The following is a 17,418-nucleotide window of genomic DNA, read 5'->3' on the forward strand; positions in this document are numbered from 1 at the left end:
ATCCTGATGGCTCTCTTTTAATATCCTGTAAACATCACAAGGCTCTGAGTATCAAATAATTATAGCTGATGCTTATAAAAAGCTGACAAGGTGGGACCCTGTTCTAGAAACATTAATTCATTCCATCCCCACATACCCCTACAAAATAGGTACTGTTTTACTCCTCATTTTACAGATAAAGAAACTGAGGACCAGAGAGGTTGAATGGCTTGTTCAAGGCTGCCCAGCCAGGAAGAGGCCATGCTGACGGCAATCATAGCTACTGACTCTCCCGTTACACCGATGGCTGACCCCCGAGTGGGGGTGGGTTGGCACATTTCCTTTTATGTTCCGGTAGTTAGGGGCTATAGCATGGCCCCTGGAGCGTCTTGGCCTGATTCTTTCTGGCGTTATCTGTCTCTGTCCCTCCTCCTGTCTTGTCCCCTCCTCCCTCCTGCCACCACCCACCTCAGACTTCCTCCTTCACTTGGACGCTACACCATATCCCACCGGCCCTTGAACTCTGGTGTCCAGCAGCGTCACCTGCGTCATGAGGGTCCTTGGACCTTCCAACAGGCTGTTGTTCCTGCCTCTCCTCCTGACTGTGGGTGGTGAGTTGGGGGCTTCTGCAACTGCCTCCCCCGTCCCTGGGCTCAGCTTGGAGCAGAGCAGAGAGCAGGGTAGAAGGAGAATCAAAAGGGAGGTGGAGGGAAGCAGATCCCCAGCTCCCTAAAACGTGTGGGTCTCTCCCGGAGCCTGAGCCCCCAAGATCTGGCCTCTGGCAGAAGTGGGGGTGGGGGGACTCTAACGGTGTTGCAACAGGGCAGGTCAGGGTGAAAGTAATACAGTCCAGGGGCCTTGACGCTGACCCACAGGTCCCACCAGACATCATTCTCCACTCTTATCTCCTAGCTCTCAGGACCCAGCCTCCCCAGCTTCTGTGCCCACTCTGCAGTCACAGCCCCAGGCCTCAGTTTACCTTCTTTTTCTCTCCTCAGGTTTTAGCCCTGCGCAGGCACAGAACGGTAGGCCTAGACCCTGCAATTCCCCTCCCTGCCTCCCAAAGACTTCCCCATCTCTGTTCCCCAGCCTTTCCAAACCTGCCCCTGCTGGCACCTCCTCCCAATTCCCAACTCCCACTGACCGCCCCACAAACCCCCTGTGCCACATTCTCAGAATGCAATTGCTCCGTGGTGAGTCCCGGTGTGCTGGCGGGGATCGTGCTGGGGGACCTGGTACTGACCCTCCTCATCGCCCTGGCTGTGTACTCCCTGGGCCGGCTGTTCCCTCGGGGGCGAGGGGCTGTGGACGGTGAGTGGGGACGGCAGGGGAGAGCCTGGGCCCCTCTGAGGACTTGCCTGGCAGGGAGGGGTAAGCTCCCAAGTCACAACCATCCAAAGGGACATTGATGGAGGGACAAAATTGTCCTGATTCACCACCTTAACTGTCTCTGCACCCTGCACTACTCCCCATCCCCCAGCAGTGACCAGGAAACAGCGCATTACGGAGACAGAGTCGCCATATCAGGTGAGAAAACCAGCTTCTCACATCTCACTCCTACCCTGTGCATGTCTGTCCTAAACACCTCCCCAGTCCCTTTAGGACCTAGACCCTAAAGCCACTTTCTCAGCAACATTTCAAACCCTCAAAGACTAACGGGGCTTTCATGATCTGTCCACAAGGGCTTTCAGTGATCAATCATGACCTTATGCGCAGCTTAAAATGTGTGAGAAAACCCAGGGATGGCTTTACCTTTGCAAGGGCAAATGCAGGCCTTAACCTTCAGGCAGGCACTGAATTGTTCAGGACAGAATGATTTCTGGGAGAAGCTCTTAGAAGGGCAAGAGGATATAATTCAGCTCTAATTCAGTAACTCCGAAGAGAGGAGTTTTAGAATTTTTTGGAAGGAGGGATCCTGTATCGCTTTGAGAAGCTGATGAAAGCTAGAGATTCCTCAGAAAATCCACACAAAAATTTACAAAATTGTACATATAATCTAGGGGCGGTACAAGCACCCTTGAAACCCTTCTTAAGAACCACCATGCAGACAGAGGCATCTCTCCTTCTCTTGCCTCTCTGTCAATGTCCTTCTCAACCCTTTTGGGGGTCATGGGCTCCTGTGAGAATCTAATGGAAGCTGAACAGACCCCTTCCCATCGAGGTGTGCACCCAGACCGGTCGTTTGCATATGATTTCAGGGATTCAGTTTGAAGTCTGTCTCTTTGGACCATAAACCTCCCCCTCAATTGTGAGCCTCGTTCTATGAAATCTCTTACTTACCTGCAGCCAGCTTTGCTTTGCTTCCCTTGTGGATTAAAAAGTCTTTTTGTAAGGTGAAAGAATCTTGAGTTTGGCTCCATGAGGTCCAGAAGAATGAGGGAGATTTTCAGTTACCAGGGGCAGTGAAATTTGGGGGGAAAGCATTATTCTAATTTATTTATCCTTTGGTAGAATTTGTTGAGCACCTACACAGCAACAGTTTACATACTAGTTGGAGAGATGGACTTGAAGCAAATTAACATAATATCATTGGGGGAAAGTATCATGAGCGAAATAAAGCTGGTGTGGCAGTGACTGGGGTGTGCGTGTGGAGGGGAGAAATTAGATGGGGTATCAAGAAGTGCTTCTCTGAGGAAGTGACATGAGCTGAGACTTGCAGGTGGAAAAGGAACCATCCATGAGAATATCTAGGAAACCTGTGTTCTAGGCAGAGAGAACAGCACACACAAAGGCCCTGAGGCTGGGACATGATTGTGAGGCAGAGCAGAAAGGGAAAGACTGAATGCACTCGATTAAAATCCAGATCTCTTCCATGGTTGCAAGGCTGACGAAGCTGCTAGGAGCTTTACAGGCCACTGGGAGAAGGCTGAATTTTGTTTTAAGTTTATTCAGCGTACCTCTTCCACTGATGGTTCCCACCCTGTCTCTCCCATTAGGAGCTCCAAGGTCAGAGGTCAGATGTCTACAGTGACCTCAACACACAGAGGCCATATTACAAATGAGCCCAAAGCACAGCAGTCGACAACCTGATGCCTGGATCCAGTCATTCCTGATGCCTACCCAGCACCTTATTCCTCCTCCCACCAAGATCCAGATCCAGAGTGCTCTCCCTGAGATGTCAGACTTTTCTTCACCACTGCTCCCAAATAAACATGGCACACAAAAACACTATTGAGTTATTCCAGATCTCTGGGCTGAAGGAGCAGGGGATATGTGAAGTTCCTGGGAGGGAGGGAAGCTCTGGGGACCCTGGGGTTCTTTGAGGAAGACGTAGAACTGGAGGTGTTTTGGAGCACCTGGCTGGCTCAGTTGGAAGAGCATGCAACTCTTGATCTCAGGGTTGTAAGTTCGAGCCCCACATCGGCTGTGGAGATGACTTAAATTGTTTTTAAAAAATTTTTTAATATTTATTTTTGAGACACAGAGAGAGACAGAGCGTGAGCAGGAGAGGGGCAGAGAGGGAGACACAGAATCTGAAGTAGGCTCCAGACTCCCAGCTGTCAGCACAGATCCCGACACGGGGCTCGAACCCACGAACCACGAGACCGTGACCTGAGCCAAAGTTGGATGCTTAACCGACTGAGACACCCACACCCAGGCGCCCTTACAGTCTTTTTTTTTTAATGTTTATTTATTTATTTTTGAGAGAGAGAGTGTGGGGGAGGGGCAGACAGAGGGAGACTGAGAATCCCAGGCAGGTGCTGAGCTGTCAGTGCAGACGCGGGGCTCCATCTCACCAACCATGTGATTATGATCTGAGCCAAAGTCAAGAGTCAGACGCTTAACTGATGGAGCCACCCAGGCGCCCCCCCCAAACATCTTAAAAAACAAACAAACAAACAAACAAACAAACAAAACTAGAGGTATTTCAGTTGCTTTATTCCAACCCAAGTCGGGAGTGGGTATCCTGTGCCACCACACACAATGCAGGATGAGAGGGTCAGAAGTCAAAGGTGTCGCTTACAAGGGGGTCAGCCCCTGCCAGGCATGTTCATGTAGATTTTGTCATCTTCTGGGGGTGGGGGAGAGAAAGCATGAGGCCTGACCACCTACCAGCCACCCACGTCTCTACCTTCCTGGGGACCCCCTGCCTCAGGGGTTTCCTCAGGAGTTCCCCCATGCACCACCCCCAGGGTTTCCCCAGCATATCCTCCAGGGCTTCCCTGGAGGACACCTCCCCGGGGACCCCCTCCCTAGGGCCATCAGCCCCTCCGGGCCCCATCCTGTCTCTGCCCTCACCTTGGGTGGGCCTGCGGCGGGGGCAAGCACACACAAACACCACCGCAACGATCAGCAGCGACACCACCAAATCGGCGGCCATGAGGCCTACCAGCATCGGCAGGGAGGGGGGCCCACATCCGGAACAGGAACCTGGTGGGTGGCGCCCAGACAGAAGGGGATTGAGGTGGGGGGGGGGGGGTTCCAGACCCTCAGGACTGCACTTTGGGCATATGGGACAGAGGAAGTCCCTGGGGGGGGGGGTGTCTGAGATTCCCTGGGTTTGACTTGGGGAATGAAAGGGGAGGTGGAGGACTGGAGACAGGTGGGGGTGTCCCAGCACAGAGAGACATGGGTGGTGCTTCGGGCCTAGTGGGTACTCCCAAAGAAGGCTGGGGGGTGGCTGAGTCCCTGGGGCTTCAGTTTGGTGATGAGAGCAGTGATACGGGGACCCAGAGAGGGCTGCAGGTCCTCTGGGGGCTCTGATTTGGGGGTGAGAGGTGAGGTGGTGACCTGGGGTGTTCCAGGACCCTCAGGCCACACTTTAGGGACAGAAGCAGTACCTGAAGGGCCATGGCAAAAGGGAAGGAGTGCTGATTTCTCACCTGGGGTTGTCAGAGCCACAGCCACTGTGAAAAGAGAGGGAAGGTGGGTCAGCAGGGAGAGGTGGTTCCCAAAACAGGGTGCAGGGAAAGGTGGTGTCCTGAGAAGCAACCTCCATTCCAGAGGGAGCAGATGAGAAAGAGGCCAGATGGGAAGGGGAGCTCCCAAAGACACACAGAGATAGGACATCAGAAGTAGAAGTAGAGACAGACCCAGCAGGGAGATGGGGCGATTAACAGGCAGAGGCTCCAGACTCCGTTTCTCTCCCCAGAGAACCAGCCTCTGAAGCCAAATGGATCTCGAGGAAGGAAGGGGTACTGGGAGGATCTGCTCTCAGCACCCCTCCCTTCAGATGCCACCTGAGCCACCCTTTTCATAAATACCGTGCCTGCCACCCCCCATAGCCACTGGCTTCACCTGGGAGCAAAAGCAGGAACAGGATGTCACTTGAAGGGGCCATGGTGGGTAGGGGCTAGAAGGGGGCTGGCAAAAGGCTTTGGTCCAGAGAAGTCCTGAGGAACAGTGGGGGAGTAGAGAAGCAAGCAATAGCGGATATCACCCTGCTGGTGACAAGGCCACCTGCTTCCTGTGTGTGTGGGAGGGGTAGAAGTGGTGAGTCCCTGTGACTGCCTTTGGGGGTAGGGTCAGAGACCAGGGAGGCTGCTATGTTTGTCTAGGTGGGAGGTGACAGATGGACCAGGTTGTGGGCACTGGAGAGATGGAAAGATTCTGGAAGTAGAACCAACAAAATTTGTTGACCATGTAGGTATGGGTGTGTGAGAGACAGAGGGATTCAGGATGACCAAAACTTCTGGACTGAGCAACTGAAAAGTTGGGGCATCCTTGGACAGAGATGGCAAATGAGGGGAAGCAGGTTTAGGGGAAAGTGTCAAGGTCTGGGGACACGGAGTTGGAAATGCCTGAGAGATTCCTTGTGGAACTGAATGACCACAGCTGCATCTATGAATTCAGGGGATAAATCTGGTCTGGAAATGTAAATTTTCAGGTTGATGGCTTATGGATGGTATTTAAAGCCACGAGACTGGATGAGGTCACCAAGGAAGTGAGTACAGACAGAGGAGTGCCCCTGGCCCCCAAGAATGGGTGAAGAGGCGGAAACAGCCAGGGAAGCAACAGCATGTGAGGGAGGAGAACCAGGGGAGCAGAAGCCTTGAGAGCCCGAGAGAAATGATTAACATGATCACTGAGATGGGAACCGAGAATGAGCCTCCCCTGGAATGTCAGTTGGCTTGAGGGCTGGGAATTCCTGGCTGCTTAGTTCACAGCTATACCACAGCGCCCAGCAAAGTACCTCTCTTGCAGTAATAAATCATTTTTAATGATGATGAATATATGAGAACTGCCCTCTGAAAAAGAAGGTGATGTGGGGGAAAGGGAGAAATTTGAGCCCACCTATGGTCGCTCTTACCAACAGATCTTCCCTCCCTGGGGACCGGGACCCCAGTCCCCTCTTACCCCAGGACACAGTAATACTGTCCCCTCTCAGCCCAGGGCCCAGAAATCGAAACCTCCATCACCCCCTTGGATAGAGCCTCAGAAGTCTAGGCCCTCAGTGCTCTCCTCCTTCAGGACTCGGCTGTTCTGGGCCCACTTCTCCTTCAGACCTAAGATGGGGCCCCCAGCTGCCTCTTTCCTGGGAGACTCAGGAGTCTGGCTCGCAGTGTCAGCCCCGCCCATTCAGAGACTCGGCTTGCTAGAGCGCGACACGGGGACTCCCAGGCCTGTGGGCGGGGCCCTACCCATGACCGGGCGGTGCTAGAACCCCAGTTTAAAAACTCGCGGGGCACCAACTCTAGATCGGGGACCCGGCGGCGGCTCCGCGGGAAAGAGCGAGGCTGGCGCAGCGCCGAGGCCGCGGCCCTGGGGGCCCGCAATCCGCGCCACGGAATCCCCGAGGTAATGGGGGTGGGGTGGGGAGGTGAGACACGCTCGGCCCCTTGAAGGAGCGAGGGGCTGGGAGTCCGGCTCTTGAGGATGCCAGAGACGGAGCTGGGAGGATCAGGCCTGGGTGCTGAGAGTGAGGGTACTTGGTGTTTGGAGGGGCCAGGAGGCCCGGGCATCTGGGTGGTGATGGAGGAGCGGCTGGGGTTCTGGACTCCTGGGTCCTGGGCGGTAGGGGATTGGAGATTCGGAATCCCGGGTCCCGGAGGTGAAGGGGCTGGAGGCCCGACCCCTGGGTCCTGTGGGAGGACGGGGCTGGGAAGGAGTGTAGAAAGGGGCTAGGTTGAGTCCTGGGGGAGGGGGCGTGGTTGTTTAAAAATCAGCCACGGGTCCGCGGGGGTAAGATCCGGCGCCTGGCCGCAGGGGTCCACGCAGGCCTTGACCCTACCCCCCACCCCGGGAATTCCCGAGTCTCCACCAGCCCTGGGTCCCTGGGCTGCTCGGGAATTCCCCACGTGCGGGGATTCCACGCGCTCCACGCTTGGCCAAGCGCCCCGCCTCTCAGCGGGACACCTGCTGCGCGCGGCCAGGCGTGGAAGGGGTGGTTGGAAGATTCCCTTGCGTGAGAGCCGTGACGTCAGCGCGTCGCGGCTGGGCTGTTTCCGAGTCCGCCCTCCCCCGCTTAACCCTTCCTCCTCCGGAATCCGGGCTCTGAAGGGTGAGCGTTGAACGCCCGGACTTCCGGGGTGGTGTGGACCAGGCTTCTGCAAACTGGGACTCCCAGGTGCTAGAGAGGAAGAGGCTGAGGGCCCGGACTCCTGGGTCTTGGGGAAACGGGTGCTAGGCTCTCGGACTCCCGCAAAATGGGGCCTGGACTGTTAGGTCTCAAGGGGGAATGGGGTCTGGACTTCTGGAACCCAGATGAGCTAGGGGCTATTGATTCGTGGTTCCTTGGGGAGAGGGGCTGCGGACTCGGACGCCTGGTTTCCAGAGGAAAGTGTGTCAGCTTCTAGGGCAGAGATGTTGAGAACCTAGTTGTGCAGGCGTCTCAGGGAGTGATTCCCAGCGACCCCCGAGGCCTCGGGAATGAGAGGTCTGGGGGCTGGGATTTTTCACGGAAGTTGGGGGGAGGTGCTGCAGAGGAGCGCCCTCCTCCCCCTTCCTCAGTTTCCACGACGCTGGTGGAAAGTTGGGTCAGAGGGGAAAGTGCGAAGCAAAGGGAAGGAAACGGCGGCGGCGGAGGCGGATGCTGCACCTGAAAGCTAAGATTGGCTTTGGAGTTCGCAGGCGGAGTCAATGTGCCAGTTTTTCCGTGCAGGAGGGCGAGGCAGGGAGCCCAAAACCACTCCCCCGCGTGGTTGGGTGACTTAAAGACCCCTAATTATTTCCCTCCATCTCTTCCCCCCCCCTTTCCCCCCCTTCCCTCCCCCCTTGCCCCCCCCCCCCAAGTGAGCCGGGGTGAACGCAGCCACTGCCCGTCACAAACAGTGAAGAAGCTCCTGGAGGAACAGAGGCGCCGTCAGCAGCAGCCTGATGCTGGTGGGGTACCGGTAAGGCCCATGGAGCCTTGTGAACTACAACTCTCATGAGGCTCTGCCCCATTGGGCAAGGACTTGATGGCCTGCTGGGCCCTCAGAACAGATGAGAGGCTAGTCCTGACTTAGATACGCTGTGGGTGGGGGAATGGATGCTGGGGGATCGGTCATAGAAATTCTCCCTTGTTCCTTTTTGTCTCTGCCTCTACAGGGACAGTTTCCACCTCCTCTGGCCCAGTCCCTGACCCCATCTGTGAATGAGAGTGAGGCAGGTAAGTCTGGAAAATCATCTGCTTCCCTCAGCTCACAGCCCCAGCTTTCTTCAGGGACTCAAACGTTCCAAATCTTAGGACTTTTGGGAGCGTAGGAGTCAGACCTTCTCTTGCTGGGACCCAGTGGCAGTTGGATCTCCCAGATTCTTTGGAGCCCTGTAATCTATGTACGTAGCCCTTCCGTGTTGCAGGGGCCCAGGCTCCCAGCCTTCTGTTGCTCCGGGAGTCTAGGCCCTCAGCCCCACAGTGTCCCAGGAGTCCAGGTTTCAGAAGTCCAAGCTTCCAACCCCTCGGCGTCCTGGATTCGGGGTCCCAGCCCTTTGGTGTCCCACACGGACGAGGACTGGCTCCCAGCACCTTGGGAGGTTCCGGGCTCTCACACAGGTCCTCCGGCCTTGATGACTTCCCTGACTCTGGTAACCAGGCCTGCCCCTGCTCCTCCTCTCACACACAGGCCATTCTCGCTTGCCAGTACACCAGGAGACTGTGGGTTCTGGACTTGGCAGCCTGGCCCCCACCACGGGCTTTCCAGAGTGGGACCCCAACACGCATGCTGCCTACACAGACAGCCCCTACTCTTACCCTGCTTCTGCTGCTGAAGGTTTCCTGACTCCCGACTTCTACCCACCCTCCGACCCAGGGCGCCAGTGTCCATTTTCTGTGGGGATGGAGGTGAGATACAGAGTGGGAACAGGATACTGAAGGGCCCCTAAAATCCCCAGTTGCCCTCAGGCTGGATTAAGGTCCTGTTCTTCAGATGGGCAACACTGAGGCCCAGAGGTCCAAGGTCATTTGGTACAGATGGGACACCCAGCCACTGTACCTGGCACTCTGTATGTGTATGTATATATGGTAGGAAGAGAGAATGCTCAACTGATTGGCTCTTCCCACCACATGCACCCTTCAGGACCCCCTGGATACCCGGCTTTGTGCAGAACCTTCCCTGCCACAGGCAGGATCCTGGAGAGGTTCTGGACTCCCCTCAGGACCCCCACAGATGCCTCCCGTGACCACCGGACCGTCTCTGGACACAGCCCGTGCTCACATGCTGGCTTTGGGGCCACAACGGCTGCTGGCCCAGGATGAGGAGGGAGACACGTGAGTATGGGGGATCGCGGTCTGCATGCTCCTGGCTCAGCTGGGGTGCTGTGCTCACTGGTGTCCCCCTACCTGTCCTCAGGCTCCTGCACCTGTTTGCGGCTCGTGGCTTGCGCTGGGCAGCATATGCTGCAGCTGAGATGCTCCAAATGTACAGACATCTGGACATTCGTGAGCATAAGGGCAAGGTGAGGGCCAGGGGCCTGGACTCCTGGATTGAAGGCAGAAGGTCTGGGGCCTGGATTTCAGACGGGGGCCCCAGACTGACCTTCTTATGTCTTGCAGACCCCTCTCCTGGTGGCTGCCGCCGCCAACCAGCCCCTGATTGTGGAGGATCTACTGAACCTGGGGGCAGAGCCCAATGCCACCGATCATCGGGGACGTTCTGTCTTGCATGTGGCCGCTACCTATGGGCTCCCAGGAGTCCTCTCGGTATGGCCCGCTGACCAGGGGGGTGGATGGGATGGACTGGTTGCTCAAATCATGGCTTCCGGGGCTAGGAGGCCCAGGGAGACTCTAATCCAGCACTCTGCCTTCTCCTACTCAGGCTGTGATTAACTCCGGGGTTCAGGTTGACCTAGAAGCCAGAGACTTTGAGGGTAAGTTGGGTGGTGAGCAGGGCAGGTGTGGCAGGTGGGGTGGGTACTTCAGACACAGAGCCCTCACTGTCTCCATTCTGCAGGCCTCACCCCTCTCCACACGGCCATCCTGGCCCTCAATGTTGCTATGCACCCACCTGACCTATGTTCCCGGGTGCTGAGTACCCAGGCCCGAGACAGGCTGGCTTGTGTCCAAATGTTGCTGCACATGGGTGCTGATCACACCAGCCAGGTGAGCTGGGCAGTGGGCCGCCCCTAGGAGGGTGGGTCACCTGGATGGTGTGGGGCGGGTCACCTGGATGTCCAGGGGCTTCAAACAAATGCTGGCTTTGTCTCTTCCCAGCTATGTGAACTTGAGCCTATGACTTCATTTTTCTGTGCCCCTAAGAGTAACATTACTGATCTTAGCTTATATTTATCCAGCACCTACTATTCATCTAGTGCTGCGTTTCATGGATTAGCTAATTGAGTCCACAAACATCCTTTGACGTGTGTGCTATTATCACTTTTTCTGTTTCACTGGTAAGAAAAACTGAGGCACAGTGTCAAAAATCTTACAGCTTGTGAGTATCAGAGAAGGGATTAGAACCCAGGTGGTCTGACGCCAGAATCCACCTCTTCATAAATATATTATTCTCCTTCCTCTGATCGTAGCTTCTTCGCAGGCTGGCTGAGAGAATTAAACATCGACTTATTTAGTTTTGTTTTTTAGTTAAGGAATTTTGAACACAGATAAACTACAGAAAATGGTATAGTGAACTCCCCGTACCCAACATCAATAATCAGCAACTAGTAGCCAGTCCTGCCCCATCCATCCCCTCACTTTCCTGTATTATTTTATTTAGAAAAATTTTTTTGGTGTTTGTTTATTTTGGGAGAGAGAGAGTGAGTAAGAGAGGGGCAGAGAGAGAGAGAGGGAGAGGGAGAATCCCAAATGGGCTCTGCCATGTCAGCACAGGGCCCGATGTGGGGCTGGATCCCACGAACTGTGAGATCCTGACCTGAGCTGAAGTCAAGAGTCGGATGCCTAACCGACTGAGCCACCCATGCATCCCTATGTTATTTTAGAGCAAGCCCGAGCATATTTTTATCCATAAATATTTGTGTCTTTAAAGTTAAGGACTCTTTTAACCTCAGTACGATTATTCCACCTTAAAAAAAATTAATCTCAAAATACCAAATATCCTGGCTGTGTTCAAATTTCTGATTGACCCTAAGGGATATTTATTTTTTTTCATTACAAAAACTAGGATCCAGATAAAGCCCACATATTGCCATAATAAGACTTTTAAGGTCCCTCCTAATTTAGAGCTTCTCCCTCCGTCTCCTTGTCTTCTCTTCATAATATATTTGGTGAGCCAACTAGGTTATTTTGCCTTGTAGAGACAAACATATATATTTTTTTAATTTTTAAGGCTTATTTATTTTGAGAGAGAGTGTGTGTGCACGCACGTGCATGCATGTGCAGGGAAGGGGCAGAGAGAGAGAGAATGAATCCCAAACAGGCTCCTTGCTGTCAGTGTAGAGCCTGACTCTGGACTTGATCGCATGAACTGTGAGATCATGACCTGAGGAGAGAGAGGCACCGGATGCTTTACCAACTGAGCCACCCAGGCATTCCTAAACACATAATATTTTTTAATGTCCGTTATCATTACAAACCCTTTAAGGGTACATAATAAGGTTTCACCCTGGAAAATGCATTTATTTGCTCCAAAATATGAAGAGAACAACTCAGTATAGAAGTGGATATAGGCTTGCTTAGGCCCCTGATTGATGCTGCTCAGGTCCCATCCTTATAGGTAAAGACTGTCCATGTGGGATGCAGGTACATTTTACTGTGCCTCTTAGAATGTGGGGTAGCCAGGCAGCTGCTAGCCCAGAGTCACTTGGGCTGGAAAATTGTCATAATAAATGTATAGTTCTGGGATGCATTCGATGTGAAAGGCACCCCCTTAAACGTGGTACTCTTGTATGGTGCACAACACCTATAAGTGTATAAGGCACCCCTGGGTGCTTGTAAAGGGGAGACAAGGTGTCTAAAGGCTCTTGGTTCCATGGGAGGGACCCTGGGTGTGAGGGCTGGCCTGACCTCTGCTGTTCCCTTCTCTGTAGGAAATCAAGAGCAATAAGACGGTTCTGCATCTGGCCGTGCAGGCTGCCAATCCCACCCTGGTTCAGCTGCTGCTGGAGCTGCCACGGGGAGACTTGCGGGCCTTTGTCAACATGAAGGTAGGGGCCTAGGCTGGCATGTGCAGGTTGTGTGAGATATGACAGAGAGGGGCAGTGGGATGTTGGGAGTCCTGTGGGCTATGGCTGTGGAGGGGACAACGTATGGAACATGGGTGGGGACTGTATAGGATGTGGATGTAATTGGGGGAATGCATAGGACAGAGAGGGGTGTGTGGAATGTGATTGTAGAGGGGATTCTGGGATGTCACTGGGGGCATGTGGGACATGGATGTGAAGGCGGGAGTGTGGGACTCGGGTGTGGCAGAATGTAGAATATGAAGGGTACCTGTTGAGGGTCCAGGCCAGCTGAGTCTGAATCCTTATCAGTCCTCCCCTCACTGTCTCCAGGCCCATGGGAACACAGCCCTCCACATGGCGGCTGCCCTGCCCCCTGGGCCACCCCAGGAGGCCATCGTGCGGCGCCTGCTGGCAGCTGGGGCAGATCCAACACTGCGAAACTTGGAGAATGAGCAGCCTGTCCACCTGCTGCGGCCCGGGCCGGGCCCCGAAGGGGTGAGCACTGAGCCCACCCTGACTGTAGAGTGGCCTCTGACTTAACAGGGTGAACGCCTGACGCTACTCATTCATGACTTGAGAGGGTGATTTTAATCTCAGAAGGTGACTTTGAGCCCTATCCAACCCTGACTTGAAAATATGATCTCTGACCACAGTGTTGGATTTCATACCTGGTATTGGTGACTCCTCCTAACCTCTCCTTCAACCTTGACCTCAGAGTATGGCCTCTACTTCTACCCCTGAATCATGACTTCGGGGTGTGACCTTTGATTCCCAAGTTTGACCTCCAACGCCCTGCCCCAGCCCTGACGTCAGAGTGGGACTTCTGACCCCTAAATGTGACGTCTGATCCCTTGCCTCTACTCTTTGACTCCCAGTCCTCAATGGTAACCCCAAGGTGGGAACACACCCCAGCTTTCCTTCCATCCCCAGTTCTGGCTCCTGAACCTTTTCTCAGTGTTGGAACCTTCGTCCCTAACCCTAAGTCTTGACTCTGAACCTCTGACCTGCAAACCCAGTTGATCTTACTCTGCTTCTCCACTTTAACCCCCAACTTCACAGTGTTTGTGTCCCCCACCTCTCCTTCCAACCTCCCTAACTTCTCTTCCTCTGCCTTGTCTTGTCTGCAGCTCCGGCAGCTGTTGAAAAGGAGCCGTGTGGCACCCCCAGGCCTGTCCTCTTAGGACTCAAACCCAGAACCTGGACTGATTTTCCAGTCCCCACCGTCCTGTGGGACAGCCAGCGTATGCTAATGTTGCAAATCCGTGATAATGTATGTGGAATGTCCTGCCATTGGGGTCTTACATTAAAACCCCAAAATGGCTGCGGGGGTGTAAACAATCCCCAATATTTGGGGTGGTGTAATACCCCTCTCCCACCTACAAGGAGCCTTCTTGATGATTTCTGTGAAATCGAGGCCCCTTGATTGTTTCTGTGAAACACCTGGACCCCTAGCCCTTTCCCCATTGGGATCTTTTGGGGCCCCCGCCCCTACTCAACTGTTCACACCTAGAACCCCAGATGTGATTTCCCGACACAGTACTTGGAGTACCCCCAAAATAGCTCCCAGTGCCACCCAGTAGAGCTCCTAAGATGACCCCCCAAACCTCCCCAGGACCCACACCATTCAGGTCCTTACCTCTGAGACATGGGAAGGACTCTTCTAGATGTGAGTTCCCTAGGTCATATGCTTTCTAATTCAGAACTCCACTGGCTGGACCCCCCTGTCCCCGATCTCCCCATTTCCATTGAATCCCTCCCCGATGTGGAACTCCTTATTAAACTCAATTTGGACTCAACTGTCTTTGTCTTAATCTCTGGAGGCATTGGTGCAGGGGAGTGGCTGTGGTGCTCGGCTGGGTAGGCATGTTTGGATGAAGGTGCCTGGGGGGTGTGTAGCAGACACTGTGGGTGCTGCTGTCACCCTCACGGTATCAACATCTGGTGGTCTGACCTGCTCTGTCCTGGCTGTGAGCACGGCAACCTTAAATGCCAGTGAGTTTATACTGCTTCCCATCTAACAGCCCTCCTTTCAGAAGGAGATGGCACAGAACTACTCCAGGTCCTGGGGCGCCTGGGTGGCTCAGTCTGTTGAGTGTGCGACTCTTGATTTCGGTTCAGGTCATGATGCCAGGGTTGTGGGATTGAGCCCCATGTCGGGCTCCGCCCTGAGTGTGGAGCCTGCTTAAGATTCTCTCTCTCTGTCCCTCTCCCCCATTTGCTCTTTCTCTTTAAAATACACACACACATACATACTCAAGATCCCTCACCTCTCTGTGAGGATAATGTGGAAGTATGTGTTCTGTACAGGCTCTCAGTTTCCCAACAGAGTCAAGCTCCAAGCCCCGCACTGGTTCTGGCTTGATAACATACTCTTTCTCGACTGCTTTCCCTTTTCTGTGTCATATCCCACCTCCCCTACCAATAAGTTGTCCTCAAATCCTGCTTCTGGAGAAACCCAAACTAAGAGAGAAGACCTCCATAATGACCCTTCTCGTAATTGCCCCAACGGCCTCTGCTCCGGACTTCATCTGAGTCTCATCCCTCAAAGAGCCCCTCCCCCTCTGAAAGCCCTCTGACCCATCATAGCCCCCCACTGCTCAGAGCCTCTCAAGGACAACAAACCAAGCACACTTCAGGGCATGTACTTCTGTCTCTACCCCGAAACTTGAGGCTTAGAACAACCATCACTATTTGCTCATGATGCTGCAATCTGGGCTGGGCTCTACTGGACAGTCCTATCCTGCTTTGGTCACTCATGTGGCCACAGTCAGCTAGAGGCCTGATTAGGCTGGCCAACTTCACTCACGTGTCTGATAGCTCAGTTGAGATGGCCGGAACCACTGGGAGTGGGCCGAGCATCTCTTTGTCCACATGGTCTCCCCAGGAAGGTGGGCGGATCTCTTCACACGGCGGTTCCAAGAGAACAAGCCCTTGCTTGCATCGTGCTTGCTGACATCACCTTGGTCAAAGTCATTCACGTGGCCAAGCCCAGAGTCTGGGGAGGGGGCACCACACGAGGGCTTGAACACTGGGAGGTGGAGTTTCAGAGGCCACATCACCTCCCTGTACCAGCATGCGTTGCTTTCCTGTGTATGCACGTAGTGGCAGCTGACCCACGAAGAATTCATGGGAATGTTATGTCATAGATTCGAACAATTTAACTGGAGTTAATCTTACAGTCACAGCGTGGCTTATTTTAACTTATGTATTTTGGGGTGCCTGGGTGGCTCGGGTAAACGTCTGACTCTTGCTTTCAGCTCAGGTCGTAATCTCATAGTTTGTGAGTTCGAACCCCACATTGGGCTCCATGCTGACAGTGTGGAGTCTGCTTGGGATTCTCTCTCCCTCTCTCTCTGCCCCTCCCCTGCTCTCTCTCCCTCTCTGTCTCTCTCTTAAAAATTAAAAAAAAAAAAAACTTTAAAAAAAATTTCTGTTTTTTTCCCTTGTGGTACCTAAAGACAATTCTTACCATTGATGGCATCTTAGATTCTATTGACATATAAGATGCATATCCCAGGGCACTGGAGTGGCTCAGTTAAGGTCTGACTTCAGGTCATATCAAGGTTCGTGAGTTTGAGACCCACCTTACCTCTCTGCTCTCAGTGCAGAGCCCGCTTCAAATCTTCTGTTCCCCTCCCTCTCTGCCCCTTCTCAACTCGTTCTTTCTCTCAAAAATATTTTTTAAAAATCTAAAAAGATGTATATCCCAACATGTATCAACACACACATGCACGTGCGCACACACACACACACACACACATTAACATGATAAAATTATGTCTCGAAGAAACTATTATTAAAAGAAAAATTAACAAATTGTTTTCAATGAGAAAAGAGGGCAGCGTCAAACAAACAATAGCAAAGTTATTCTTCCTGCTGGAATTTCAATAAGTGTTTTAAAATTACCCTAAGTATTGCCATTAATATGTAAACATTAAGGAATCATACACTGAGCGTAGTGAGCAAAATGGCCTTTCATTTCCTGTTCCATCTGCTTGGAGCTCCTTACCCATTGTTAGCCTATTGATCACACTTGTCTGTGAAAACACACAAAAGCAACTTTTTCCCCTACCTGTGGTGCTAGTTATAGGTTTCTGCTAGGGTTGTCTCAGTACAACTGAAGCTAAAACCGAAATCAGAATGACGTTGCAAACTGGGTTCTCCAATGAAGCTGTGGCATTGTATCCAACTTGCATCATGTAGGCATCTCCCTCACAATGTCTACTAGGTCTGTATTTAATATACATGACCTGTATTTACATGCATATATTGTAAGAGACATTGTGAGCTCAAAGGCCCTCGGGAAAATTAGAAACAGATGCTCCCAGGCGCCTGGGTGGCTTCGTCGGTTAAGTGTCCAACATGATCTCACGGTTGGTGGGTTCGAGACCCTTGTTGGGCTCTGCACTGGCAGTGTGGAGCCTGCTTAGGATTCTCTCCTTCTCTCTCTCTCCCCCTCTCTCTGCCCCTTCCTGACTCATGCTTTCTCTCTCTCTCTCTCTCAAAATAAACGTTAAAAAGAAAGAGAGAGAGAAAGAAAGAAATAGATGCTCCCTCCCTAGGCCATATGTCAGAAAATTGTGTGCTGCCATTAGAACATGGCATATTACTGCCACCTGCTGGGAAGTTGTGGTAAAAATGCAAATCCATAGTGAATGGTAGGACTTGGAGTTTTGCAGTGTACAACTTGAACAGCCTCAAATTACCAGACAGCTGGTTAGCAAAATGGCCAAGAGTATGGGTGCTGGGGTGAGGTTGCCTGGGTTGAATCTCTAGCTCTGACCATTCCTATATAGTGACCGTGGGCATGTGATATGACTTCTTATATCCATTTCTTAATCCATAAATGGGAATGAATAATCATAATACCTCCTTTATGGGATCGAAGTAATGATTAAGTGTGTCAGTGTATGTAAAAAGCTCTCAGAGCAGGGGTGCCTGGCTGGCTCAGTCGGTAGAGCA

The 17,418-nt window shown here is 52.9% G+C and overlaps 3 protein-coding genes across 6 annotated transcripts; 2 read left to right on the forward strand and 1 right to left on the reverse strand.

Moving 5' to 3' along the window:
* The first annotated feature begins 452 nt into the window (after positions 1-452).
* TYROBP (transmembrane immune signaling adaptor TYROBP) lies at positions 453-3,147 on the forward strand. 2 transcript variants are annotated; one of them, XM_019423244.2, is made up of 5 exons: positions 453-590; positions 978-1,004; positions 1,156-1,290; positions 1,460-1,506; positions 2,916-3,147. In XM_019423244.2, the coding sequence occupies exons 1-5, from the start codon at positions 530-532 to the stop codon at positions 2,979-2,981; spliced, it is 336 nt and encodes a 111-aa protein (XP_019278789.1). In that variant the 5' UTR covers positions 453-529; the 3' UTR covers positions 2,982-3,147. The 2 variants fall into 2 exon arrangements, with proteins under 2 accessions (XP_019278789.1, XP_019278790.1); XM_019423245.2 differs by having other exon boundaries at positions 1,463-1,506.
* Positions 3,148-3,837: 690 nt separating this feature from the next.
* Positions 3,838-5,860, reverse strand: HCST (hematopoietic cell signal transducer). 3 transcript variants are annotated; one of them, XM_053906436.1, is made up of 4 exons: positions 5,218-5,860; positions 4,761-4,826; positions 4,219-4,350; positions 3,838-3,988 (listed from the first exon to the last, which is right to left on the reverse strand). In XM_053906436.1, exons 1-4 carry the CDS (start codon positions 5,258-5,260, stop codon positions 3,951-3,953), a joined length of 279 nt encoding a protein of 92 aa, XP_053762411.1. In that variant the 5' UTR covers positions 5,261-5,860; the 3' UTR covers positions 3,838-3,950. The 3 variants fall into 3 exon arrangements, with proteins under 3 accessions (XP_053762411.1, XP_053762410.1, XP_019278802.2); XM_053906435.1 differs by having other exon boundaries at positions 3,838-3,991; positions 5,218-5,392; XM_019423257.2 differs by having other exon boundaries at positions 3,838-3,991; positions 4,803-4,826; positions 5,218-5,383.
* Positions 5,861-6,590: 730 nt separating this feature from the next.
* On the forward strand, positions 6,591-14,252 carry NFKBID (NFKB inhibitor delta). Its single transcript, XM_019423182.2, has 11 exons — positions 6,591-6,717; positions 8,152-8,252; positions 8,449-8,509; positions 9,417-9,607; positions 9,690-9,795; positions 9,893-10,039; positions 10,155-10,206; positions 10,290-10,438; positions 12,322-12,438; positions 12,787-12,951; positions 13,584-14,252. The coding sequence occupies exons 3-11, from the start codon at positions 8,495-8,497 to the stop codon at positions 13,635-13,637; spliced, it is 996 nt and encodes a 331-aa protein (XP_019278727.1). The 5' UTR covers positions 6,591-6,717; positions 8,152-8,252; positions 8,449-8,494; the 3' UTR covers positions 13,638-14,252.
* Positions 14,253-17,418: the final 3,166 nt, after the last annotated feature.

Source organism: Panthera pardus, unplaced genomic scaffold (assembly GCF_024362965.1).
Source record: "Panthera pardus isolate Hobbes unplaced genomic scaffold, ASM2436296v1 HiC_scaffold_18, whole genome shotgun sequence".
Lineage (NCBI taxonomy): Eukaryota > Metazoa > Chordata > Mammalia > Carnivora > Felidae > Panthera > Panthera pardus.